The sequence below is a fragment of the Podarcis muralis genome, chromosome 6 (assembly GCF_964188315.1).
Source record: "Podarcis muralis chromosome 6, rPodMur119.hap1.1, whole genome shotgun sequence".
NCBI lineage: Eukaryota > Metazoa > Chordata > Lepidosauria > Squamata > Lacertidae > Podarcis > Podarcis muralis.
The window spans coordinates 88,973,748-88,994,939 of NC_135660.1; the positions used below are offsets into that span (position 1 = coordinate 88,973,748).

The following is a 21,192-nucleotide window of genomic DNA, read 5'->3' on the forward strand; positions in this document are numbered from 1 at the left end:
ATGGGAATTGGACTCCATCAATATTTGAAGGGTCACAGATCCCCAGACCCTTCCCTGCAGCCTTGAAGTTGAAGAAGAGCAGCAGAGTCCTCCAGGGACCTTTAGCTGGTCCTTTGTCACCCTTAGGTCCCCAGATGTTGTTGGACTACAACTCCCATCATCCCTAGCTAGCAGGAGCAGTGGTCAGTGATGATGGGAGTTGTAGCCTGATGACATCTTGGGATAAAGGCTGTGTCACTAGCAGCTCATGTCATTGTTTAGTCGTTTAGTCGTGTCCGACTCTTCGTGACCCCATGGACCAGAGCATGCCAGGCACTCCTGTCTTCCACTGCCTCCCGCAGTTTGATCAAACTCATGCTGGTAGCTTCGAGGACACTGTCCAACCATCTCGTCCTCTGTCGTCCCCTTCTCCTCGTGCCCTCCCTCTTTCCCAACATCAGGGTCTTTTCCAGGGAGTCTTCTCTTCTCATGAGGTGGCCAAAGTATTGGAGCCTCAGCTTCAGGATCTATCCTTCCAGTGAGCACTCAGGGCTGATTTCCTTCAGAATGGAGAGGTTTGATCTTCTTGCAGTCCATGGGACTCTCAAGAGTCTGATTTCCTTAAGAATGGATAGGTTGACTCTTCTTGCACAAGGAGAGGGGGACGACAGAGGACGAGATGGTCGAAGCTACGAACGTGAGTTTGAGCAAACTGCGGGAGGCGGTGGAAGACAGGAGTGCTTGGCCTGCTCTGGTCCATGGGGTCACGAAGAGTCGGACACGACTAAACGACTAAACAACAACAAGGCACGCGGGGGGGGGGGAGAGAAGGGCGCCGGACAGCAGCAGCAAAAGCAACATGCAAAAGCAACATCGGAAGTCCGTTTCTCGAGGTGGGGGGGGGCAGGCTTCGTGGGCGAAGAGCCCCTGGGGCTCGCAGCCCCCACGGGATCTCTCTGCCGCGTCTCCGGACTGGGGGGGGGGGGCGGCGGGCGGGCGAGGAAGTCTCTGGGCTCCTTTCCAGCCCAGTTCGGAGGGCGGGCGGATATCACAACGTGCTTCAGGCGGTCCATCCGAGCGACCGGCCCCTTTTCCTCCTCCCCCCCCAAACTCCTCCACGAGCCCCCTCCCCTTCCCCGGCCCCGCCAGCCCCTATAGATGGGAGGGAGGGAGGAACGGCCCGGGCAGACGGCCGCGCAAATCCGCAGCGACGGCAAACAGCTGCAGCTCCTCTGACGACCCGGCTCCAAGTCCAGACCAGCCGCCGCCATGGACAGCAAAGCCGCCTTCCTCGCCTTGCTGCTGCTCCTCGGGACCCTCCGCGCCGCCGACGGTAAGTGCTGGACGGCTCGCTGCCCTCCGCCCCGTCGGGGGCCGACGGGAGCGCGCGCCCTCCGCTTGAACTCCAGCGCCGTCGCGGGGAGGCCAGTCCCGGCCGAGGGCGCACGGCAGACAAAAGCAGGAGAGAGGAGCGGAGGCGCCTAGATCCCGAGCCCAGGGCTGTCGGGGCTCCTCGCAGGTGTTTCTGGGGCTGCTCCGTCGGGGGGCACCCTTGGCGAGCGGAGAGAAGCGGGAGGCAGGGAGGGCGTCGGTGGCCGGATTCCTGTTCCAGAGCAGCGAGCGGGGTGATCCATTTTGGATGGATCTCAACGTTCAGTAAGGCCTGGGGTTTGCCCATTTACCCGTCGGTTGCTCTGCCGTCAAGTGCGGGCTTTTTCTATAACCCGCCCCGCACGTTTTGTAGCCGAAGCCAGAGCGAAGTCCTAAACCCGTTTTTGCGCCCCTTTCCCCTCGAAAGTAGCAAACGCGGCGGGACTGTCGAAGTTTCCCCAATGATGCTTGCAGACGGCTTGTCAGTCCAGAATGAGGAATGCGAAGGAAACGGAGAGGGGGGCCCGCGGGAAAGTGGCTATGCACGACTCTCCCCAACCCACAAAAAAAGCCAATCCACTTGTTCCCGAGTAAAACCGCTCAAAAGACTACGGAGTGGTTCCCAAAGAGGATGCAGGGACTTGTAGGGTCAGCCTTGTTCCTCGCTCGCCTTCTCTCCGGCGTAGAGGGAGCGCCGAGCGCCGCTTCCTCCCGCCGTCGAAGGGCTGTATCTTCGCCCTCGGGCGCTTCTCTTTCTTGTGCGCGAAGGCTCAAGTGGAAGAGAGAGTTGGGTTTTCTTTTCTCTGCGTCCCCGCTTTCTCCCGCACCCTGGTAGCCCCCCTCTGGACTTCGACGCCACCGCCAGCGGACCGGTTGCCTGGGATCAGGCACCTAGACGGCGGGGCTGCTGCGCGAAGCCCCCTTCCCTTCCGCGCAAAGAGGAGGCCCTTTTTCTCCGGGAGGTGGAAAGGCCCAGCCCTGCGCACCTGCGCCTTCATCCAGCAAAGCCGGGGAACCGACGGGGTAGGCGGCCGCACGACCCTTGCATCTCTCTCCACCCGAAGCTGCTCTCCCCTCCCGGGCTGCACAGTCGCCTATGAGACCCGCAGCCCAGTCCAGGCAGTGATGCCAAGTTTGGACACTTGCACCCACGTCGGGGGGGTTGCAGCCCGTTTGCAGCTTATGCTATAAATTCCTTCCACGCTCCCTCCTGCAATCTGAGGCCGCTTACAAGCTTCTGAGCTCAATGCAAGCTCATTTCTCCCCCTCAAATAATTCTGGGCACCTTTAAGGGCTGCTGGGAATTGTAGTTCTGCGAGGGGTAAACTACGGTGCTCAAAATCCTTTGAATCAACGAAATTCACCCAGGTGATGGCTGGATCAGCATCTCTTGAGCATCCTGGTTTGTAGCAGCCCAGCCTACAGGTCTTCTGCAACTGGCAGGCTTGATGTTAAATCTCTTGCTCTTCTTGACTGTTGCCGCTGCTCTTTTGGTTTCAGAAATATCCAAATTTTACGGGTTAATTTATATTCAGTAGCTTCTTGCAGCTTCTTGGGGACAGATACCCAGAGGCTGAGGAGCTTGCCATGGTTTCCTTTTGGAGATACTCCTCCTCCTCTCCATGCAAGCTAAGGCTTTGCAGCTCTGGAAAAACACAGGCAATAGCTGCTTTTGCCACCTTCCTTCGCCTTTGTTCTTGCATACCTGGCCAGCTCTTGGGCAAAGAGGGAACCTCTACCGCAAGGGACAGTCAGCTGGAGAGTCTCCTTGCTTTGCTTTCAGCCAAGCTGCATTGGGGGGGGGGGGGGGTTTGGACTGGATGACCATTGGGCCCCTTCCAAGTCTACAATTCTAGGATTCTAGAAGAGTTCAGTGTAGGCAGAGCTGGGCAGAAGGTGCAGAACCCTGACTGAGTCCCTCATCCTTTGTCCCTTGAAGCCACAATATCCTCGCTTGGAAAAGTTAGGGGGACAAACCGAGATCGCGGACCCAAGGCTTTTAAGCCCTGTTCAGGATCACCCTTATTGGATTTCTTCCCCGGGGGCTGCTTACAACAATGCAAAAAGGCAATACAGTGGTACTCCGGGTTACATATGCTTCAGGTTACAAACGCTTCAGGTTGCAGACTCTGCTAACCCAGAAGTAGTACCTTTGCTTCGGGATGAGAACAGAAATTGTGCTCTGGCAGCTGCACAGCGGCAGCGGGAGGCCCCATTAGCTAAAGTGGTGCTTCAGGTTAAGAACAATTTCAGGTTAAAAACGGACCTCCGGAACGAATTAAGTACTTAACCCGAGGTACCACTGTACTAAAAAAAAAACCAGCTAAGAAATTTGCAGCCATGCAATTTAAAGGACACCTGGGGGGGAGGGGTTCCTGCATTTAAACTGAAGATGGTTATAATCCCCCTGGCATCCTGGTTCTCGAACACAGGCAAGATTCACCTGAGCATGTGCAAAGGATATACTCCTTCAAACCTGCAGCTAAGTGCCAAAGTCTGTATCTGCAGTTGCGGGGAGGGGGTGTTGCGGGCAGGGCCAGCCAGATTAGCTCCCCGTTTTTTCTGCATCCTCAGGTGAAAGCCTCACTAGAGAGGCAACTACAGACGTTTGTTTGGTCTGTGCAACTTCATTTTTAAAAATCGATTTTCATTGCATTTTAAAAATGACAGATATACACCATTTTTTCTTCTTCATTTACGTACGTCATCTATTTACTCTTCTAAACTTGTGCATTTCCATGCTACAATTAATTGACTTCCCTCTACCTCTTTGCGGCTTCATCATCACTCTTTATTTCATTTTTCCTTTGTACTGGGTTTTGGTATACTTTCAACCTTCTCTTTATGGAAGATATCTCATCTAGCTGTCTTTCATTGGTCTGTGCAGCTTCAGAATCACATGATGGAGTAGCCCTCTATACTTGCCCTCCCCAAACCTTCACATTGTGCGCTAAGTTATGTGTCACTGATGCAGAACATTTGTGAATGGATCCCCTGATGGTTTTTTGCTAATAGCAGATGCAGGAGGGGTATGTGACATCCTAATTTGGACTCGGGATCTAGGACCGGGAGAAGAGGGTCTCATGCTTTCTGCGACCAGAGCTTTTGTCTCTGGTCAAAATCCCCCAACTATTGGGCATGCAGAAAGGGACAAATACATACACAGGATGAGTTCCTCCCTTGTTTTCCTCTCTACTGAGGAGGGGATTAACCAGCGGTGGAGTTTATTGAGAGATATACCAGTCTGCAGGGACAGACAGTTATTTATTTACTAAAGGACTGGGAACATTAAAAACCCGTTAGTACACAGTAATACATACTGTGAAATGGAGATGGGCAAATCTGAGGCTTTGTTTCTAACCCAAGATCCTTTTGGTGCAAAAGAAATTGAATTTTAAGACTTCTGAGCTCAGGGACTTGTCATGTACACAACACTGAATACTTCCTTCCATACAAAAAACAAACAAACAAAAACTGCTTCTGGTTATCTCAACACTTCACTAGTACAATGAGTGGAGTCACTTTCGAACCTTTAAGGAATAGGGACCTGAAAGCCTTGCCGGCCTGCAAATCATTCAGAGATCTGCCATTAGAATCTGATTTACCGTCGTAAATTTACTGTTGTAAATCAGATAGGTTGTAGGTCTTAATCTGGAAAAATCACCCTTCTTGCCCCCCTGAAGGCAGAGATTTCCCTGCAAGAATTGTTGGGAGTTTTATAATCCTGTGTTGGGCAAGAAAAGGTCTAACCCTAGGGACTTTGCAACAGGCAACCATTGGCATGTGATACGTAGAATTTGTAAATTGTTATATGTAAACTGCAGTTTCTAAGAAGTAGGTGGGCGAACACAAATGCAGAATAAATAAATAATTGACTGGCAGACCCACTAAGCTGAACATTTTCCCAGACACAATAATAAATCAACAGTTTTTTTGTCTTGGGGGAACTAGGAAAATAATAATAATAAATGGGCAGAATGACCACTTATTCGTGGGAAAAAGAGGCCCAGTGGATTCGAAATGTAAAGAATTCAGTTCCTAAATGAGAGTTTGGAATTGCAGTTACTTTTGAAAGGGACTGCATGATCACTCGGGGAGGTGGAAATATCTGATTGTAGGAGAGTGGAAGTAATAAAATACAGACTTTTTTTTTTTTACAGCATTAGCCTGGTTTTTGAGCACCTGTCACCTTAGGGCTATAGAGGGAGAAGGTAACACACACCTTGAGAAGCGGCAAACAAGGGTGAATTTGCTGGGGTTTTGTTTTGTTCTTAGGGGATTTGAATAGCATTTCCACAGATGCTGACTATTGCTTTACGTGAAGATTCTGTCAGCTGTCTGATAGTCTTATAGTACCCAAGAGTTGAGTTTTCTGTGTTTTGAAAATTACTTGGAAGAAACCTGTGCTGTTGAGTGTGTTCATCTGAATGAACAAGAACCACTTTGAGGATTTATTTTTTTTAATGATCAAGCAGTGCATAATTTTTTGGAAATAAATAAAAAGAACGCAAACGCGCATTCAGGAATCATTGTGTTGACTATGTACAGTGGTACCTCAGGTTATATACGCTTCAGGTTACATATGCTTCAGGTTACAGACTCCGCTAACCCAGAAATAATACCTCGGGTTAAGAACTTTGCTTCAGGATGAGAACAGAAATTATGCTCTGGCGGTGCAGCGGCAGCGGGAGGCCCCATTAGCTAAAGTGGTGCTTCAGGTTAAGAACGGTTTCAGGTTAAGAATGGACCTCCGGAACGAATTAAGTACGTAACCAGAGGTACCACTGTATTGCTAAAAATGGGAGAGGTGGTTTTCATGGGCTTCTTCTCCTGACTCCTACGCAGCTCTGGAGGGTCCTTTGGAGCAAATTCAGTGGGGGAAATCTGCAGAAATTATCATCTCCTTTCTCCCCACACCTTTGGATTTGCATCTGGCTAGCAGAGGGGCCATCAACTACCTGAATTACGCTTTACTGTGAGACCTGGCGCCCCATAATTACCATAGGATTATTCCGCAGTTGCAAAAGCAACTGGACTTGGAAGAGCCACATCTGGGCCAGTCCTTGGGTAGCCCAAAGGTCTCAGCTCCCTTCTCCCTCTCTCTGCTTGCAATCCCTGGGGTTATTGGGGGGGTGGGGGGTGTTGTTTGGCTTTGCAGAGCTGAGGGCCTCCTTTCTTCTCCTGTCTGCCTTTGCATTTGGCCTCAGGTCAAATCCTTTGGCAGGAATAACATTGCAGGGGCCAAGGGCTTTTCATTTGCAGCCTTTATCTTTCTTAATTGCCCCCAGCCACTTGGGACAATTAGCTGGCTCCTTTTTTAAAGAAAGAAAAGCGCTTCTCCATTTCTGAGGTTCCAGTTTCGCGCCCCATTTCGCCTTCTAAAACCCACAAACACCGGGATTAAAAACTGAAATGAGAACTGAAGAGGCTGGGACCCCTGCAGCTTGGCAAAAGTGCTAAAAATGCCAGGAAGAAGTCTTCCCTCCTCTCCTCCCCTTAAAATCTTGTAATCTGCACTGCGAGGTGGTCTTGGTGTCAGCCCAGGGCATCTAAATCCTTTTCTTTATGCCACCCTCCAGGGAAGCCCATCAGCCTGACTTACCGCTGCCCATGCAGATATTTTGAGAGCAATGTAGCGAAATCCCATGTGAAGCACCTCAAGATCTTGACTGTCCCCGGCTGTTCACTGCAGATCATGTAAGTTTGCACCCCCTTTTCTTCCCTATTGCACGCTGTTGCCTCTGGAACAAGTGCTGCTGGCACAGGATAAATGCCGCCTTCTCTCTCTCTCTCGTAAACTTTTTTTTTTAAAAAAATGTATATTCTTTATTGACATAAAAAGTACAAAATCGCAAATGCACAGAGTAAGACAAAACACAGGAAAGAATGGGAAACAAGAAATAATACCAATGTGGAAAACAAAACGGGACGCGGGTGGTGCTGTGGGTTAAACCACAGAGCCTAGGACTTGCCGATCAGAAGGTCGGCGGTTCGAATCTCCGTGACGGGGTGAGCTCCTGTTGCTCAGTCCCAGCTCCTGCCAACCTAGCAGCTCAAAAGCACGTCAAAGTGCAAGTAGATAAATAGGTACCGCTCTGGTGGGAAGGTAAACGGCGTTTCCGTGCGCTGCTCTGGTTCGCCAGAAGCGGCTTAGTCATGCTGGCCACATGACCCGGAAGCTGTACGCCGGCTCCCTCGGCCAATAAAGCGAGATGAGCGCCGCAACCCCAGAGTCGGTCACGACGGGACCTAATGGTCAGGGGTCCCTTTGCCTTTACCTTAGAAAACAAAACAGAACAACAATGACAACATAAAAATATATTGTGTACATTACAAAAAGAGTGTGTGTGGGGGGGAAATCGTTATTGTAGTTAACCGGACCTTAATCTAATAGGGTACTTATAGAAACGATTTCCAAATACAGTGGTACCTCAGTTTTCGAACGTCTCCCTTGACGAACGTTTCTGTCTTCGAACACCGTAAACCCGGGAGTAAATGCTTCCGTTTTCAAACATGCCTCGGAAGTTGAACGATTTCCGCTGAGTTTATATGTTATTTTTTCCTAAATTTTCTCTATTAAATTTGCCAACTGCCCCTTGGTTTTCAAACGTTTCGGGACTCAAATGGTCTTCCAGAACGGATAACGTTAAAAAACCGAGGTACCACTGTACTGTTAAATTTTTGTGCAAACATAGATTTGCTGTACCTTCTGAAAATATTTTGTAAGGGTTAGAACCAAAAATAGGTTTTGTTGTTGTTATTAGCCTAGTTAATTAATTCATAATTGGGTTAATATGTGACGGGGAGAGTATGCCTATCCTGCGATCTTTCAGATGCGAAAGATAATTTTGTACTGGATGAAAAACTGTTTGGTATAATTCAGGTGTGGGGAACCTTGCTGAACTACAACTCCCGGCAACATGGCTAATGGACAGGGAAAGGCAAAGGTTCCCCACAGCTGGTATATTGCGCTGCAGTTGTGGCTAGATGCAAATGCTGAAAATAAATAAATTTATTTACTGGTAGTTGCATTCCTCTCCCTGAGATATTTATCTTGGCCTTGGGCACATGCCACTCACTTTAAGCAGGGAAAACATGTTAAACCAATTGTATTGCTTGTTTTGCATGATAAAGAGTCCAATTTGAGAAACATTCTCAGTGAAACATGACTCTTTGCTTCTTTGTCTAGCCCAGCCGCAGAGTGTAGGTTTAGGTCTAAGAAGCTCTTTGTGCTTAAGTGGAAATTAAGAGGAAACTTGAATGGCAGCTGGGAAGGGGTGAGCAGAGACAGAAGCAGAGGGAAACTGGAAGAACTTCACTATGCCCTCCCCTTTTTTTAAAAAAAGAACAATCGTTTGCCTATTTTTCTTTTAACTAAAATGAGATCTATACAACCAGGGAGAGAAGGGGCTGAGAAGTTCTGATACGGGGCCTACTTGCCTGCCTCCCTGTGGCCACTTCAGGCAATGCACCAAACTATAGAAGTTCATTATTTTTGGTCTTAAGGACTGCACTCCCTACTTAAAATCTCCAGATAAGGCAGGGAAAAGTGTTAAAAAGAGAAACACCTTTGATGGAATCTGGTCTCCCTTTCTTTTCATACGTAAGGAAACCAGTTAGCAAATTTATCCCACCAGTTGTGCAAACATGTCTGTGGAAAGCCTATGTAGACCGTTAACTCCATCAGATTATGTAAAATGATGTTATAATCTTAATGATATGTGGGGGATTTTGCATGACTCAAATGTTTTGCATGACTCCTGGAAAGACTGCCTGTCCCCCCCCCCTTAAGTTTAACCAGGGCAGCGGGAAGGAAGAGCTGGAGGGAGGGCAGGTAAAACAATGAAACAAGCCTCCCATTGCACTCAAGGTTGTTTGACAGAGGAGAGGAAGAAATGTAGCTCCAGGGCTGTAACCCCTGACTTGCCGGGTCTTGGAAGAAGAGCTTCAGGTTGTTTTACAATTATATTCAGTACAGCTGGGGTCTTTTCTAAATACTGGACTTCCTTGAGACCCCCCCCCCCCAGTTAAAGACACTTCTAGGTGCCTAGAGACAAGCCAAACATAGGTATGAGCTCAGGTGTACTCTGTTGCGGTGATGGTGGCAAGAAAGCAAAACTTTTTGCCACCGTTGCATCTTCAGAGTTGTGCGGCAGAGCTCTTCCAGGTATTTTGGAACCTGCTTCCGTTAAACCCATCGGGAGAGATGAAGTCCTGTTTCCACCCATTCCATCCTTGACGGTACAGGTGTGCCCAAAGCACTGACTGGTCCAGGTTTCTTAGATGTTTCAGTTTTGGCAGCCTGAGGGCGTAGACAAGATGCTTGAAGAGATTTGCCCAGCCACTTGTGTGTGATTCTTGCCCATCATGGCTAGTTACATCCTCCGGGAGATAATAAGGTCTCTTTGAGAGAGGGTTGGTCCTGGCTGCCTTGTAGGACGTGGTAGACTGACATCTCCTTTGGTAAACCTATTTGGAACCAGAGTGTTCCACTCCTATCTAGTTACAAATTTCCCCTAATTCAACAGCTGGCTCGAGCGAGTGGCAGCTGGATACAACTGATGAGGTAGACCAGGGGTAGTCAATCTGGTGCCCTCAAGATAATATTGGACTCCCAACTTCCATCAGTCCCAGCCAGCTTGGTCAATGTGGTCAGGGATGATATGAGCTACACCCATGCGTGACTTTGACACCAAAAACAGCTCTGGTCAGCTTAAGACAGGCTTCCTCAGCCTCGGCCCTCCAGATGTTTTGAGACTACAATTCCCATCATCCCTGACCACTGGTCCTGCTAGCTAGGGATCATGGGAGTTGTAGGCCAAAAACATCTGGAGGGCAGAGGTTGAGGAAGCCTGGCCTAAGAGATTACCTTTGTTGGGAGAGTGAGATAGTTGTTGCTTCAGAGTCGTGGTTGCCGGCACTATTTATCTTGGTGAATCTACCATTTCCCTCAGCTTAAGGGGACACACCCAATTAAGCTTGTCATAACAGAAGTTTCTCCTCTCCAATGAAAGGAAACTATTTATTGGTTTTACTTCAGCCAGCTAATTGCATTGTGGGTTGGTGGTCTGGGCAGCACAAGGAGCCTGGCGATGGATTCTGACGCCTGTTTATTTATCAAGTACAGATTTCCTTCTATCTGGCACCGTTTGTTCATGAAAATCAAAACAATAGGCGTTGTGCTTTGCACAGTTGGATGGGGAATTTGGGGCATATTTTCATTTTTAAATTTTTTACATATAACCATTTTTAAAACGCTCCATCCCAAATCACTGTGCAAGTAAACACAATCCGGTGTTTCAAAGGATGTCTATACACACACACACACACACACACACACACACACACACAAAACTCCTTGTGATCCCTTCATTTGAAAGGCGTAACTTCAGGCCTTCAAAGAGTCAGGGTAGGTGTGAATTGAAAGAGGGGTCCCAGGGTTATGTGTGGATTGATCAAAAAGCAGTTTTGTCCCCGGAATGAGGACCTGGTACTCACAAAACAAAACATATACGTGCTGTCCACTCCAAAATTTATGCTGCTGTCAAACCAGCTGTTAATCAGTCCTTTCACATTTAATGAAAATATCTATGAATAAGATATTCCATCCTTAATATTAAAAAAGACTTTAGTCTCCTATTAAGAGGAGAAAAGCTACACATTTCTTGAAAGAAGGAGTAATTTTATATTATTACAAAACGTGTGTTAAAAGCATACAAATATTTGAATTATGGTTGATGTTTCCATCGTGTACAGCAATTGGTGTGGTGATCAGTATTTAACCATCTGTACGAACCTGAAATTCAAATTTTGCATAAAAATGTACAATAATGCCAAACATCCATGCTCTAAATGCAAATCAAATCACAAAAGTCTTTATTTAAAATATTACAAGGCTTGGCAAGAGGGAATATTAGTTGGATCATAGACATGTTCCTCTGATTTCCAGAGCCATTCTCTGGTCCTTTAGTAGCAACTCTTTAAGAAAATTGCCATTTATTTGAATGGCTTTGTGAAGAAAATTTTTATTGGAAATAAAAGTTGGCTCTTATTTCCTCCGAAAACGTGGAAAACCGCCAATCGGATAATGTAAGAATTGAGATTGCTTCAAAACAAGCAGTTATCGGAATCAAGCCTATGGAAATCAATATGATTCTGCAGGTTTCTGAAAGGAAACCATCCTGATTAAAGATGGAATGGTTTAGATTTCTAGCTCTCTTCTAGGCCTAACTAGTATGAGCACAGCAGAGGGCCTTTTCCTTGTGGTCTTTGAAAATGCTTAAAGGTTTCCTGTAGAAATATTCAGTGTGGCGCATTTCTTGGTCATTGTACTGGCTGATTTCACCACCACTGAAATTTTCTTTCACTAGCTGCCTACTGCGTAATGTAAAACGGATAATACTTTGCATCTTGTCCCGGAGTTGAACCGAACAAAATTCAACAGTGCCTTCTCTTGCTCAGGGTTTTCATTCTCTTACTTATTCTGAAATTCCTCCCTCTCCGCCCCTCCTTTTTTTTAAACAGCGCAAGACTGAAAAACAGCAGCAAACAGATCTGCCTCGATCCCAAGTTAAGGTGGATTCAAGAGTACCTGGAGAAATACCTGCACAAGTAAGCCGAGAAAGGACTTAAACCTAAATGCATCCTGGGTAAAACAAAACAAAAAAGCAAAACGAAAAAAACGTGCTGATGGCTAGGTCTAACCAAGATGGATCGAGTTTTCATTGAAAACAGGCCTTGCTCTCATTTGGGGCGTTTTAAGAGATTTCGGTATTTGGGGCCAGAGAGATGCTTGCTGATTGGGTCCCAACGAGGCCACGTTTGTTCCGCGTCCCTCAGGCCATTCTGACAATCAACCTTAATTCCTTCACTTCGCTCCCCGGTTTGAACGCGTTGATTGACCCAGCCTGTGGTATCCGAATGCTGACGATTGATTGCACATTAGATAAGCACTACTCCTAAACTGATCCATGAGCCATGTGTTGCAGAGAGAGGGGTGCCATGGTGGGCTTGGGCAGCAGCCCGGGTTGTGGCATTCGTCACCTTTGCAACGGATCTGAACTGCTTGTTTCCACTGCAGACCAAACCCTACAGGCAAAGGGGAATTAAAGGGGCTCCTTTGGCGTTTGACAAATATTCTCAGTGAGGTAAATCTAGGGGGAATGTTTGAGGCAGCCACTAGGTTCAGGGCAAGCCAAATCTTTTCCTGCTTTATTGTAACATCACAGCTTTTCATTAAACCATACTCACAAGCTCATAGTGCTCTGCTTGAGGTTTATTTACATTTACATTGCTTCTCTTTTCGTCTCCTCTCTTCTCTGGGATTGGATAATGCAGGGATGATTGAGCCGCTGAGTCCCCGCAGACCACTATCAACAATTAGAATGCTCTCTTTGAATTAGAATGCATACTGCAAATGTGGTCTATCAGTTATGGATCAGGATGATATTCTTGGCCCTTGATAAATTGTTACTGCAGCCTTCAGCCAATCAACTAAGAGTTTGAGATCGTGGCTGCAGTGCTGTCAACCTCAGACAAGCTTTCTCGAATCCTTTGCATAGTCCAGCTTGCCCCTGGACTGAGCATGGAAGCTTTTACTGAGCTTTCTTGCGATTCCGCCCTCAACTGCTCCTGTGACCAGTTGATTTCTCATTTAAGGGACACCTGAAAGATGTTCATTTTTACCAGTAATGTTTGAGCCCAGGTTGTAATGTTGGGCCCAGGCTCCGGAGAAATTATCTCGTGTGAATGTGGCCTGTTGGAAAGGTTTAGTGCAACCCACCAGGAGCCCAATTTCAAAAGGGCTTGCACAGAAGATGTCCCTGGAGGATGGTGCCCTTTTGAGCTCCTGTTTTGAACACCCATTTTGCCCATCTGCACAGTACTGAATTCCCCCTGCATTCCAAAGAAGCTTATTTCAGAGCACACTTGTTATCCGTCAATCAGTTTATAATCTCTGAATTGCAGCCACGAGCCTATGGGCAGCTTAAAGGCTGCCTTGCCCGTCAAGGAGTGTTAAACGAATATCTACAGTTATATTAATGTGGTTTATCAATAGTTTCTATTTTTCACATGTACTAACATTGTATTGCATATCATACTATATATATATAAATATATATATATTATATAAACACACTCTAGCAATAAAAGCGGCTATTTTTTATATTACAAAAGCCCAGTTGTATTTGGAAGTTTATTTTTCTGAAATAAAATACTTTTTTTAGACGGGCTGTTCTAAGTTGCTTAAATTTCATGTCCGTATGTGTCTGAATGTGTGCGTGAGAGACCAGCCGAAGATCTCTTAGGCCGAGATTGCTTGTTGAATGTGTGGTGAACATGTGGTTACAATGTGAAGTAAAAAGCGTCTTGCCAGGAAATAACTTTTGTTGCTCACTAACTGCTTACCTTTTTCTTACTGCTCTCCCATGCGCTACTAGGGATGGAAGGCAGCAATGACAATGTCCAAAACAATCAAATAAATAAAATAAATGCAGAGCTATGCAAAGAGAGCATCTCTCGGTTGTGTCATGGTTCTCCTCACTAGTACAGTGGAACCTTGGTTCTCGAAGCGCTTAGTTGACGAACAAATTGTCTCCCGAACGCCAAAAACCTGGAAGTAAGTGTTCCGGTTTTTGAACGTTTTTCAGAAGCCGAACGTCCAACGCGACTTCCGTTTGAGTGCAGGAAGCGCCTGCAACCAATCGGAAGCCACGCCTTGGTTTTCAAACGGGAGTCGAATGGACTCCTGGAACGGATTCAGTTTGAGAACCAAGGTTCCACTGTACTTAAATTTACAACGCAGGGCAAAATTAAGTATGGTATGCAAACCAAGGAATTGTTCTGCCCGGGATCTCTTTTCCGTAAGAAAATTGTCTTAACTTGCCTGTCTTGGCAGTTTTATTTCGTTGTTGTTGTTGCCATTTAAGACAGTGGCGTGCGGTCAGTGGACGAGGGGGACTAGGCTAGTTCCCTAAATGTTCCCGCCCTCCCACCACCTTCCCAAACTCCACCCGGCTTTCGGAAGGAGGTAGCAGGGCTCCAGCATCCTATCAGAGGCCTGACACCTCCTTCCCAAAGCCTGGGTAGCGTCTGCCCTGCTTAGCGAGGAAGACATGATGCTCACTCATGGGATGTGATATCTCGATGTCAGCTCCCCCATCATCCTTGCAAGCTGGCGCCTCTGGCCCTAACCGCCCCCCTACGAAAAATTTCACCGCACGCCACTGATTTAAGATCCCTAAGGTGCAGGTTGGGTAACAACATTTTCTTATTTCATTCATGTAAAAATCATCCTGGCAAATTTCACGTAAAACCCAGCGGGTTGGCTTCTGGTCGGCTGCTGTGCGCAATTTTTATGCTGTTATGTTCCATGCCAGTACCGCAATTCATTATACCCTGGAAGTCAAACAGCCTAGTTCTCAGAACGTTTTGGCTCAGGAGCAACTGAAACCCGGAAGTGACTGTTCCAGTTTTCGAATGTTCTTTTGGAAGCCAAACGTCCGACGGGGATTCCGTTGCTTCCGATTGGCCGCAGGAACTTCCAGCAGCCAATCAGAAGCTGCGCTTTGGTTTTTGAACGTTTTGGAAGTGGAACAGACTTCTGGAATGGATTCCGTTCGACTTCCAAGGTATGACTGTATAAGGAATCAGGTCCTCACTTAAAACTTACTAACCTGTGGATACCTTTTATGGAAATAATAATAATAATAATAATAATAATAATAATAATAATATACCATCACCACTACTACTACACTATTAATGTACATGCTGCTTTAACCCCCAAACCCAACAATGGCCTTTCGCTCTACTAAGCCTATCTTCTAAATTTCAAGAATTAGATGGCGAAGGTAAGGAAGAGAGCCCCAGGTAACCAGAGATTGCTTTGTTTGGGTTGAAGCCAGAAGTTTCGCAGAAAAGGTGTGGGTTTGAGGGAGTCTTTGAAGCGACATCTGTCATGAGGGACTTTAGTTTCAGGTGCTGTCCTGAAGTGCCTCAGTTTTGCCTGAGTCGATCCATGAACCAGATTCTGAGGACCACCAAACTTGACGTGACATGGGGGAGACGTGAACAGCCTTCCAGCTTTTCCAGAGGATGGGGAGGGGCAGCCGGGGGGAGAGGGATGCTTAACCCTTTCCCCTATGGGCTGCTTTCTCCATCAAAATAATACTCCCTACGTGGTTTCTCCCTCGTGCCCCTAAATTCATAGACCGTGTGAATGCACTGAAGTAAAAAACAAAACTCCCCCAAACTGTCAAGATACTTCTACCCTCATCAGTTTGACTTGGTCCTGAGAATGCATATTCCTGGGTTCAAAGTAAGGCAGAAAAAATGAGCAAGGGTTTCACCTAAGAAGGTACCTCTCTTGTTCATCGCTGTTTACAAAGCTGGTTAAATAAGAAGCAACAGCGCAGAGTATCTTCAGAGGAACAGCACTGTTGTCAGCGTGGATTGCACCAGGGAAAAACCCAGCCAGTCTTTTTAGAAACTGATTAACACCCAAGATCTGCCAGGTTGACCAGAGTTTGGAATCGGTGGGTCTCATCTCAGCTCATCCGGAGATAGCTGCCATAAGTCTTCCATCTCGGCTCAGATCGGGCTCAGCCAAGATGGCGGCAAGTCCCGAAACGGTGCCAGTTTGTGGGAGCGTGGTGGTGACCAGCTCAGTTATGTGGCCGAGCAAGGCTGTGAAAATTATAGAGTGGTACTTTGGTAGTAAAATGGCTTAGCTCCCAAACAAATCGACTCCCTAACGCCGCAAACTTGGAAATGAGTGTTCTGGTTTGCGGACGTTTTTCGGAAGCTGAATGTTTGACGCGGCTTCTGATTGGGTGCAGGAAGCCTTGGTTTTTGAACCATTTCGGAAGTCGAACGGACTCCTGGAACGGATTAAATTCAAGAACCAAGGTACCACTGTACTGGCAAGATGGGTCGTCAAATTATATCTTAGTTTTCCCTCTGCCAGACTCAGGGCAGCTCAGTCAGCAATAGTTGAGTTTTGAACAGTGACAAGGCACACCAAGCATAATTTTCCCAGGTGCAAATTACACCAGCTTCCTAAAGTTTGCCTTGTTCTGCACCCATATAATGAAGAAGAGGCTGCCTAGAAAGGGTTTGTGGTCAGCTTGCTTCAAAGGGATGCTTGTTTTGCTGCCCAGAATGACTTTTTCTCCAGAGAAAGACATGCAGGTAAGTCACAAAGGGGTACATGCCTAGCCATTCCTTACTGCACCGATGGAGGCGAGAGGCAGGGATGTGCCTTCCTTGAGAACCTGCTTAGTGGTAGCGTTTTTTGCTCATTTGATTTTCTCTCTCCAGCTTTTGGGGCCCTTTCTAAGCTCATGCTTCAACCCAAGCCCATGGGCAGCTGCCCCCTTCCGCACACCCCCTCACAACTTGCACACAACTGTTGATCTGCTCCTGGTGTGGACCGGGACACAAATCCAATTCTGGCCTTAGAATATGCTCAGAGTTGGGGGTGTCTTAAAACCAGACTTCTAGAGATGCAGATAAGAGAAAGAGATGGTGATATGACCAGAAACACCCATCTATCTCCTGCCTCAACAGTACAACGGGAACGTCACTAGTTTATGGGATAGAGGTTACGGAGCATCTCACTCCTTATTCAGCGACATATCCGGCTCTATCCTGAAGTGTCCACTTTGCTTTCTGCCGTGCAGGCCCACTTAAAGTGCCGAAATGAATCATACTCTCCAGAACACCATGGAATGATGCTTGCCTCCTCACAGAAATACCTTTCGTGGTGTGTTTTGTATGCCTTCTACTCAGTGCTGTTCTTCCAGAAAAAGAGGTGCTAGAACTCACCGTGTTCTCTTATACAGTGGTCCCTCGGGTTAAGTACAGTGGTGCCTCGCAAGACGAAAAGAATCCGTTCCGCGATTCTCTTCTTCTAGCGGTTTTTTCGTCTTGCGAAGCAACCCTATTAGCGGCTAAGCGGATTAGCGCTATTAGTGATTTAGCGGCTTAGCGGCTATTAAAGGCTTAGCGGCTAAGCTGTTAAAAGACTATTAACGGCTTAGCGGCTTAGAAAAAGGGAGGGGAAAGCGGAAAAAAATGGCGAGACTCGCAAGACGTTTTCTTCTTTTTTATATATATACTGTATTTTTTGCTCTATAAGACTCACTTTTTCTCTCCTACAAAGTAAGGGGAAATGTGCCTGCGTCTTATGGAGCGAATGCAGGCTGCGCAGCTATCCCAGAAGCCAGAACAGCAAGAGGGATTGCTGCTTTCGCTGCGCAGCGATCCCTCTTGCTGTTCTGGCTTCTGAGATTCAGAATATTTTTTTCTTGTCTTCCTCCTCCAAAAACTAGGTGCGTCTTGTGGTCTGGTGCGTCTTGTAGAGCGAAAAATACGGGTAATATTTATTCAAAGTTTAAAGTTGCAAAAAAAAAAAAAAAAAAGCAATACAAAATACAGAGAAAAAGAATACAACAATAACAGAAAAAGAAAAAAAGAAAAGAAAAAGGTATCGTCTTGCGAAGCAAGCCCATAGGGAAATTCGTCTTGCGAAGCGCCTCCGCAACAGAAAACCCTTTCGTCTTGCAGGTTTTTCGTCTTGCGAGGCATTCATCTTGCAGGGCACCACTGTACTTAATTCGTTCCGGAGGTCCGTACTTAACCTGAAACTGTTCTTAACCTGAAGCATCACTTTAGCTAATGGGGCCTCCTGCTGCTGCTGCGCCACCGGAGCACGATTTCTGTTCTCATCCTGAAGCAAAGTTCTTAACCTGAAGCACTATTTCTGGGTTAGCGGAGTCTGTAACCTGAAGCGTATGTAACCCGAGGTACCACTGTAATGGCAACGGCGCCCACCTGAGAGGTGCAGGAACTGAGTTCCAGTGAGTTCGGGCTGAAAAAAGGTCCTGGTTTTGCTGTTCCCTTCATAATGTGACTTCAGATGAGCACAGCTAGCCCTGGAACTGGAGAACAGCAGGCTTTTTCTTCAAGTTTTGTAAATAGCCGCTGCGTGCCCACGTCCTCGGCAGGCCTCATACGCTGCCCTGTGCGTCCAGATCAGCCGGCAGTTGCTTCCTTACAGGCCTACCATCTTCCCTCAGACCCTTCCCTTAACAGACTCTCACTCTGTTCTTTATCAACAGGAGATTCAAGATGTAAGAGGCCAGCATTGTAGCTGTCCACAGGATGCCTCACTGTAGAAGCCAGAAAGCAGAGGTCCCGCTATTAGGGAGCGATGAGGGCATCTCTCTTTATCACGCAGCACAAAGCGGCGCTTCATGCACTTCGCAGAGCCTCATGTCCGCACAGAATGCCTTTGCCTTTTGCCAATACTAGCCGATTGTAGCAGGAACTCTCCGTGAAGTTTGGTTTATCACGTAGTAGCACTGACGCCAGCAGCAGATTAAAAACGTTGCTTCGTATATGGCGATTCCTTTCTGCTGTACAGAACCCTGGCACTTGCCAGAAGTTTCCATGCAGGTTAACAATCTACTGTGGTTCATCTGTATGGAAAGGAATGAGGGTGTGTGTGTATGTGTCTGTCTGTCCCACTGACATTTGTAGAGAACACTCTTTTTCCCCTGCAGACCTATGGTGGAAGTTGAGACATCCTGCAGCCACCAGAGTTTGCACAAAAAGTGATGGATGCATTCCATGTGAACAATTTCTATTCCCGTGGGCCCAATGAACGAGGGTCTAAAAAGGATGGTTTTGATGGTGTGACAGGCATCGTGACCTTACCCAGGAATTTCCTCTTTCTGAAATGTTGAACTAGCACATATAGGACTTTGGGATCTTTCTTCCGCAGGGGAAAATGGCCTGCGTTTGCGAGCTCCATAATGCGCGAGCCACAAGTTGATTTCACGTGTGGCAACTGCTGTGTTTGTGTCACTTTTGGGGAACCTGCAATTGCAGAAGTTGCTGCAGTTTAAATTTCTGTGTGCTTTTGGCTCACGCATGCTCAGAACAGTAGGCCACTCCCCCCTGTGAATTAAAGTGGTAAAAAGGAAAAAGAATCTATTAAATATCAGAGAACATACAGAGTGATGAGCACTGTGAGGGGATATCTCACAGTGCTTATGCATATAGATTAGAGACTGCTTGGGGTGTGTATGTGCTGATGAATGTGCAATCAGGTGTCAAAATTATCTGGATAATTTGTTGGGATCACAGATTGCTGGTGCGCCTGAAAGTCTGAAATCTCTTGGGTGCATTGGTTTCTGAACCCAGTTCAACATGGGCTCAACTCCAGACTCTGCTTTTAGTGAATCGCTCCAGAGCATGATTCACTGTGAGCCAAATTTGCATCAGAGACTTACCTGATATGCCAAAAGAGTGTTGGGATTGACCTCGCGTCTCCCTTTCTCATTGAATGTGTGATGCCAAAGAGAAGCTCCGGCTAGTCCCGGAGTCTGTTAGCTATCCTGCTCGTCCATTACTTGGAGTAAAGTGCCAAAGGTGAAGCCACATGAACGATGTTGCTTGTGAAACTGGGGCATAGATGGATGCTAGAAGCTGTCTTGCACATAGGAATCTGTACGGATGAGGGGGTTCGGCTGGTATTTATGCACTGCCAAAGGGAGCGACGATGAGCACAAAAGTTTCCAGCTAAGCCCCTCAAAGCGTACAAGGTTCCCGATCCTCCAACCTGTTCTTTTATCTGCCTGTGACTTTTCTCCTGACAGATTGGTTTAAAGAATCTTGCTTACCACATTCACATAGTTGCATTGATCTGAGCACGACCCAGTTTAGACAGAGGTTGAAAGCTGAATTTTACTGTGTCAAATCCCTCATTTGACACTCGAGCCCATCTTGTCAACACAGAGCGCAGTTGTTCAGCTGACTCTGCCAGGGCGCAGAGACTTCAGGGATGTCCCTGAAATGCCCTCCACGTGGCAAAACAGGGCGCGAATGGGCTCCTCCTGTTATGGTGACTTATGGAGGCCCTAGCTCACATGCCTGCCCTGTAAGTGAGAGGAGGAGTAAAATGACAAGCTTTCCCACACTGAAGCTAATTATGGATGAAAATGAAATTCAGAGGGAAAGAAAACAAAAACACTACACAGGGAAATGGAAAGTAGCATTGAAACGATTAGGTTCCCATAAATGTGGGGAGGAAATCACAGGAGAATTTTTTACACTGGGCTTTAGCTAGAAGTAGACGACAGCAATGCATGGTATTTATGGAACTGCAAAATGACAAATTATGTTTCTGCAAAATGTGCCTCTGTAGTCCAAACGTTTTTTTAAAAAAAGATGAATGAATGTTTAAAACATAAGAAAGTGATGGATAACGAATCCAGGTGGAGCCTGCGTCAGTTATTAGCTGCACTAATTTGCCTTTCTTGCTGTTGCTGATAATGCATTTATCAGGGGAGAAATGAATTCAAAAGACACCTCAGAATCTGCAGGAATGGACCCAGGAGTCTCGACCAGGGATGGTGAACCTTTGCCCCTCCACATGTTGCTGGACTACAAATCCCATGATCCTGATTGTTGGCTGTGCTGGCTGGGACGGATGGGAGTTGCTCTCCAGCAACACCTTGGAGGGTCAAAGATTCATCATACCTAGTCTAGAGAGAGACGTACTTTGACTCAAGGAACCCATCTTTGGCCATTAGCATTTGTCAAAACCAGTCTTTCTGTTCCCCGGGGAAGCTGTTGAATGACAGGAAAAATTCTGTAGTCATTGAGTAAATGTAGGTTTTGTTATTAAGAACCCTGAAATGTTGGACTGAGAGAAACGGAAATTTTTATCTTTTTACTCCAAACAGCACCCTCTGAAGGTGCTTCTGGACCCTCCAAGTGTCCCTGTTTTCCAGGGACAGTCCCCATTTTACAGAAGCTGCCCCAGTTTCTGAT

The 21,192-nt window shown here is 46.8% G+C and overlaps 1 protein-coding gene across 2 annotated transcripts; it reads left to right on the forward strand.

Annotated features, from left to right (window-relative positions):
- The first annotated feature begins 1,055 nt into the window (after positions 1-1,055).
- Positions 1,056-18,752, forward strand: CXCL12 (C-X-C motif chemokine ligand 12). 2 transcript variants are annotated; one of them, XM_077930699.1, is made up of 4 exons: positions 1,056-1,312; positions 6,930-7,047; positions 11,875-11,961; positions 12,688-13,578. In XM_077930699.1, exons 1-4 carry the CDS (start codon positions 1,249-1,251, stop codon positions 12,695-12,697), a joined length of 279 nt encoding a protein of 92 aa, XP_077786825.1. In that variant the 5' UTR covers positions 1,056-1,248; the 3' UTR covers positions 12,698-13,578. The 2 variants fall into 2 exon arrangements, with proteins under 2 accessions (XP_077786825.1, XP_028584732.1); XM_028728899.2 differs by lacking the exon at positions 12,688-13,578 and adding an exon at positions 18,474-18,752 and having other exon boundaries at positions 1,057-1,312.
- Positions 18,753-21,192: the final 2,440 nt, after the last annotated feature.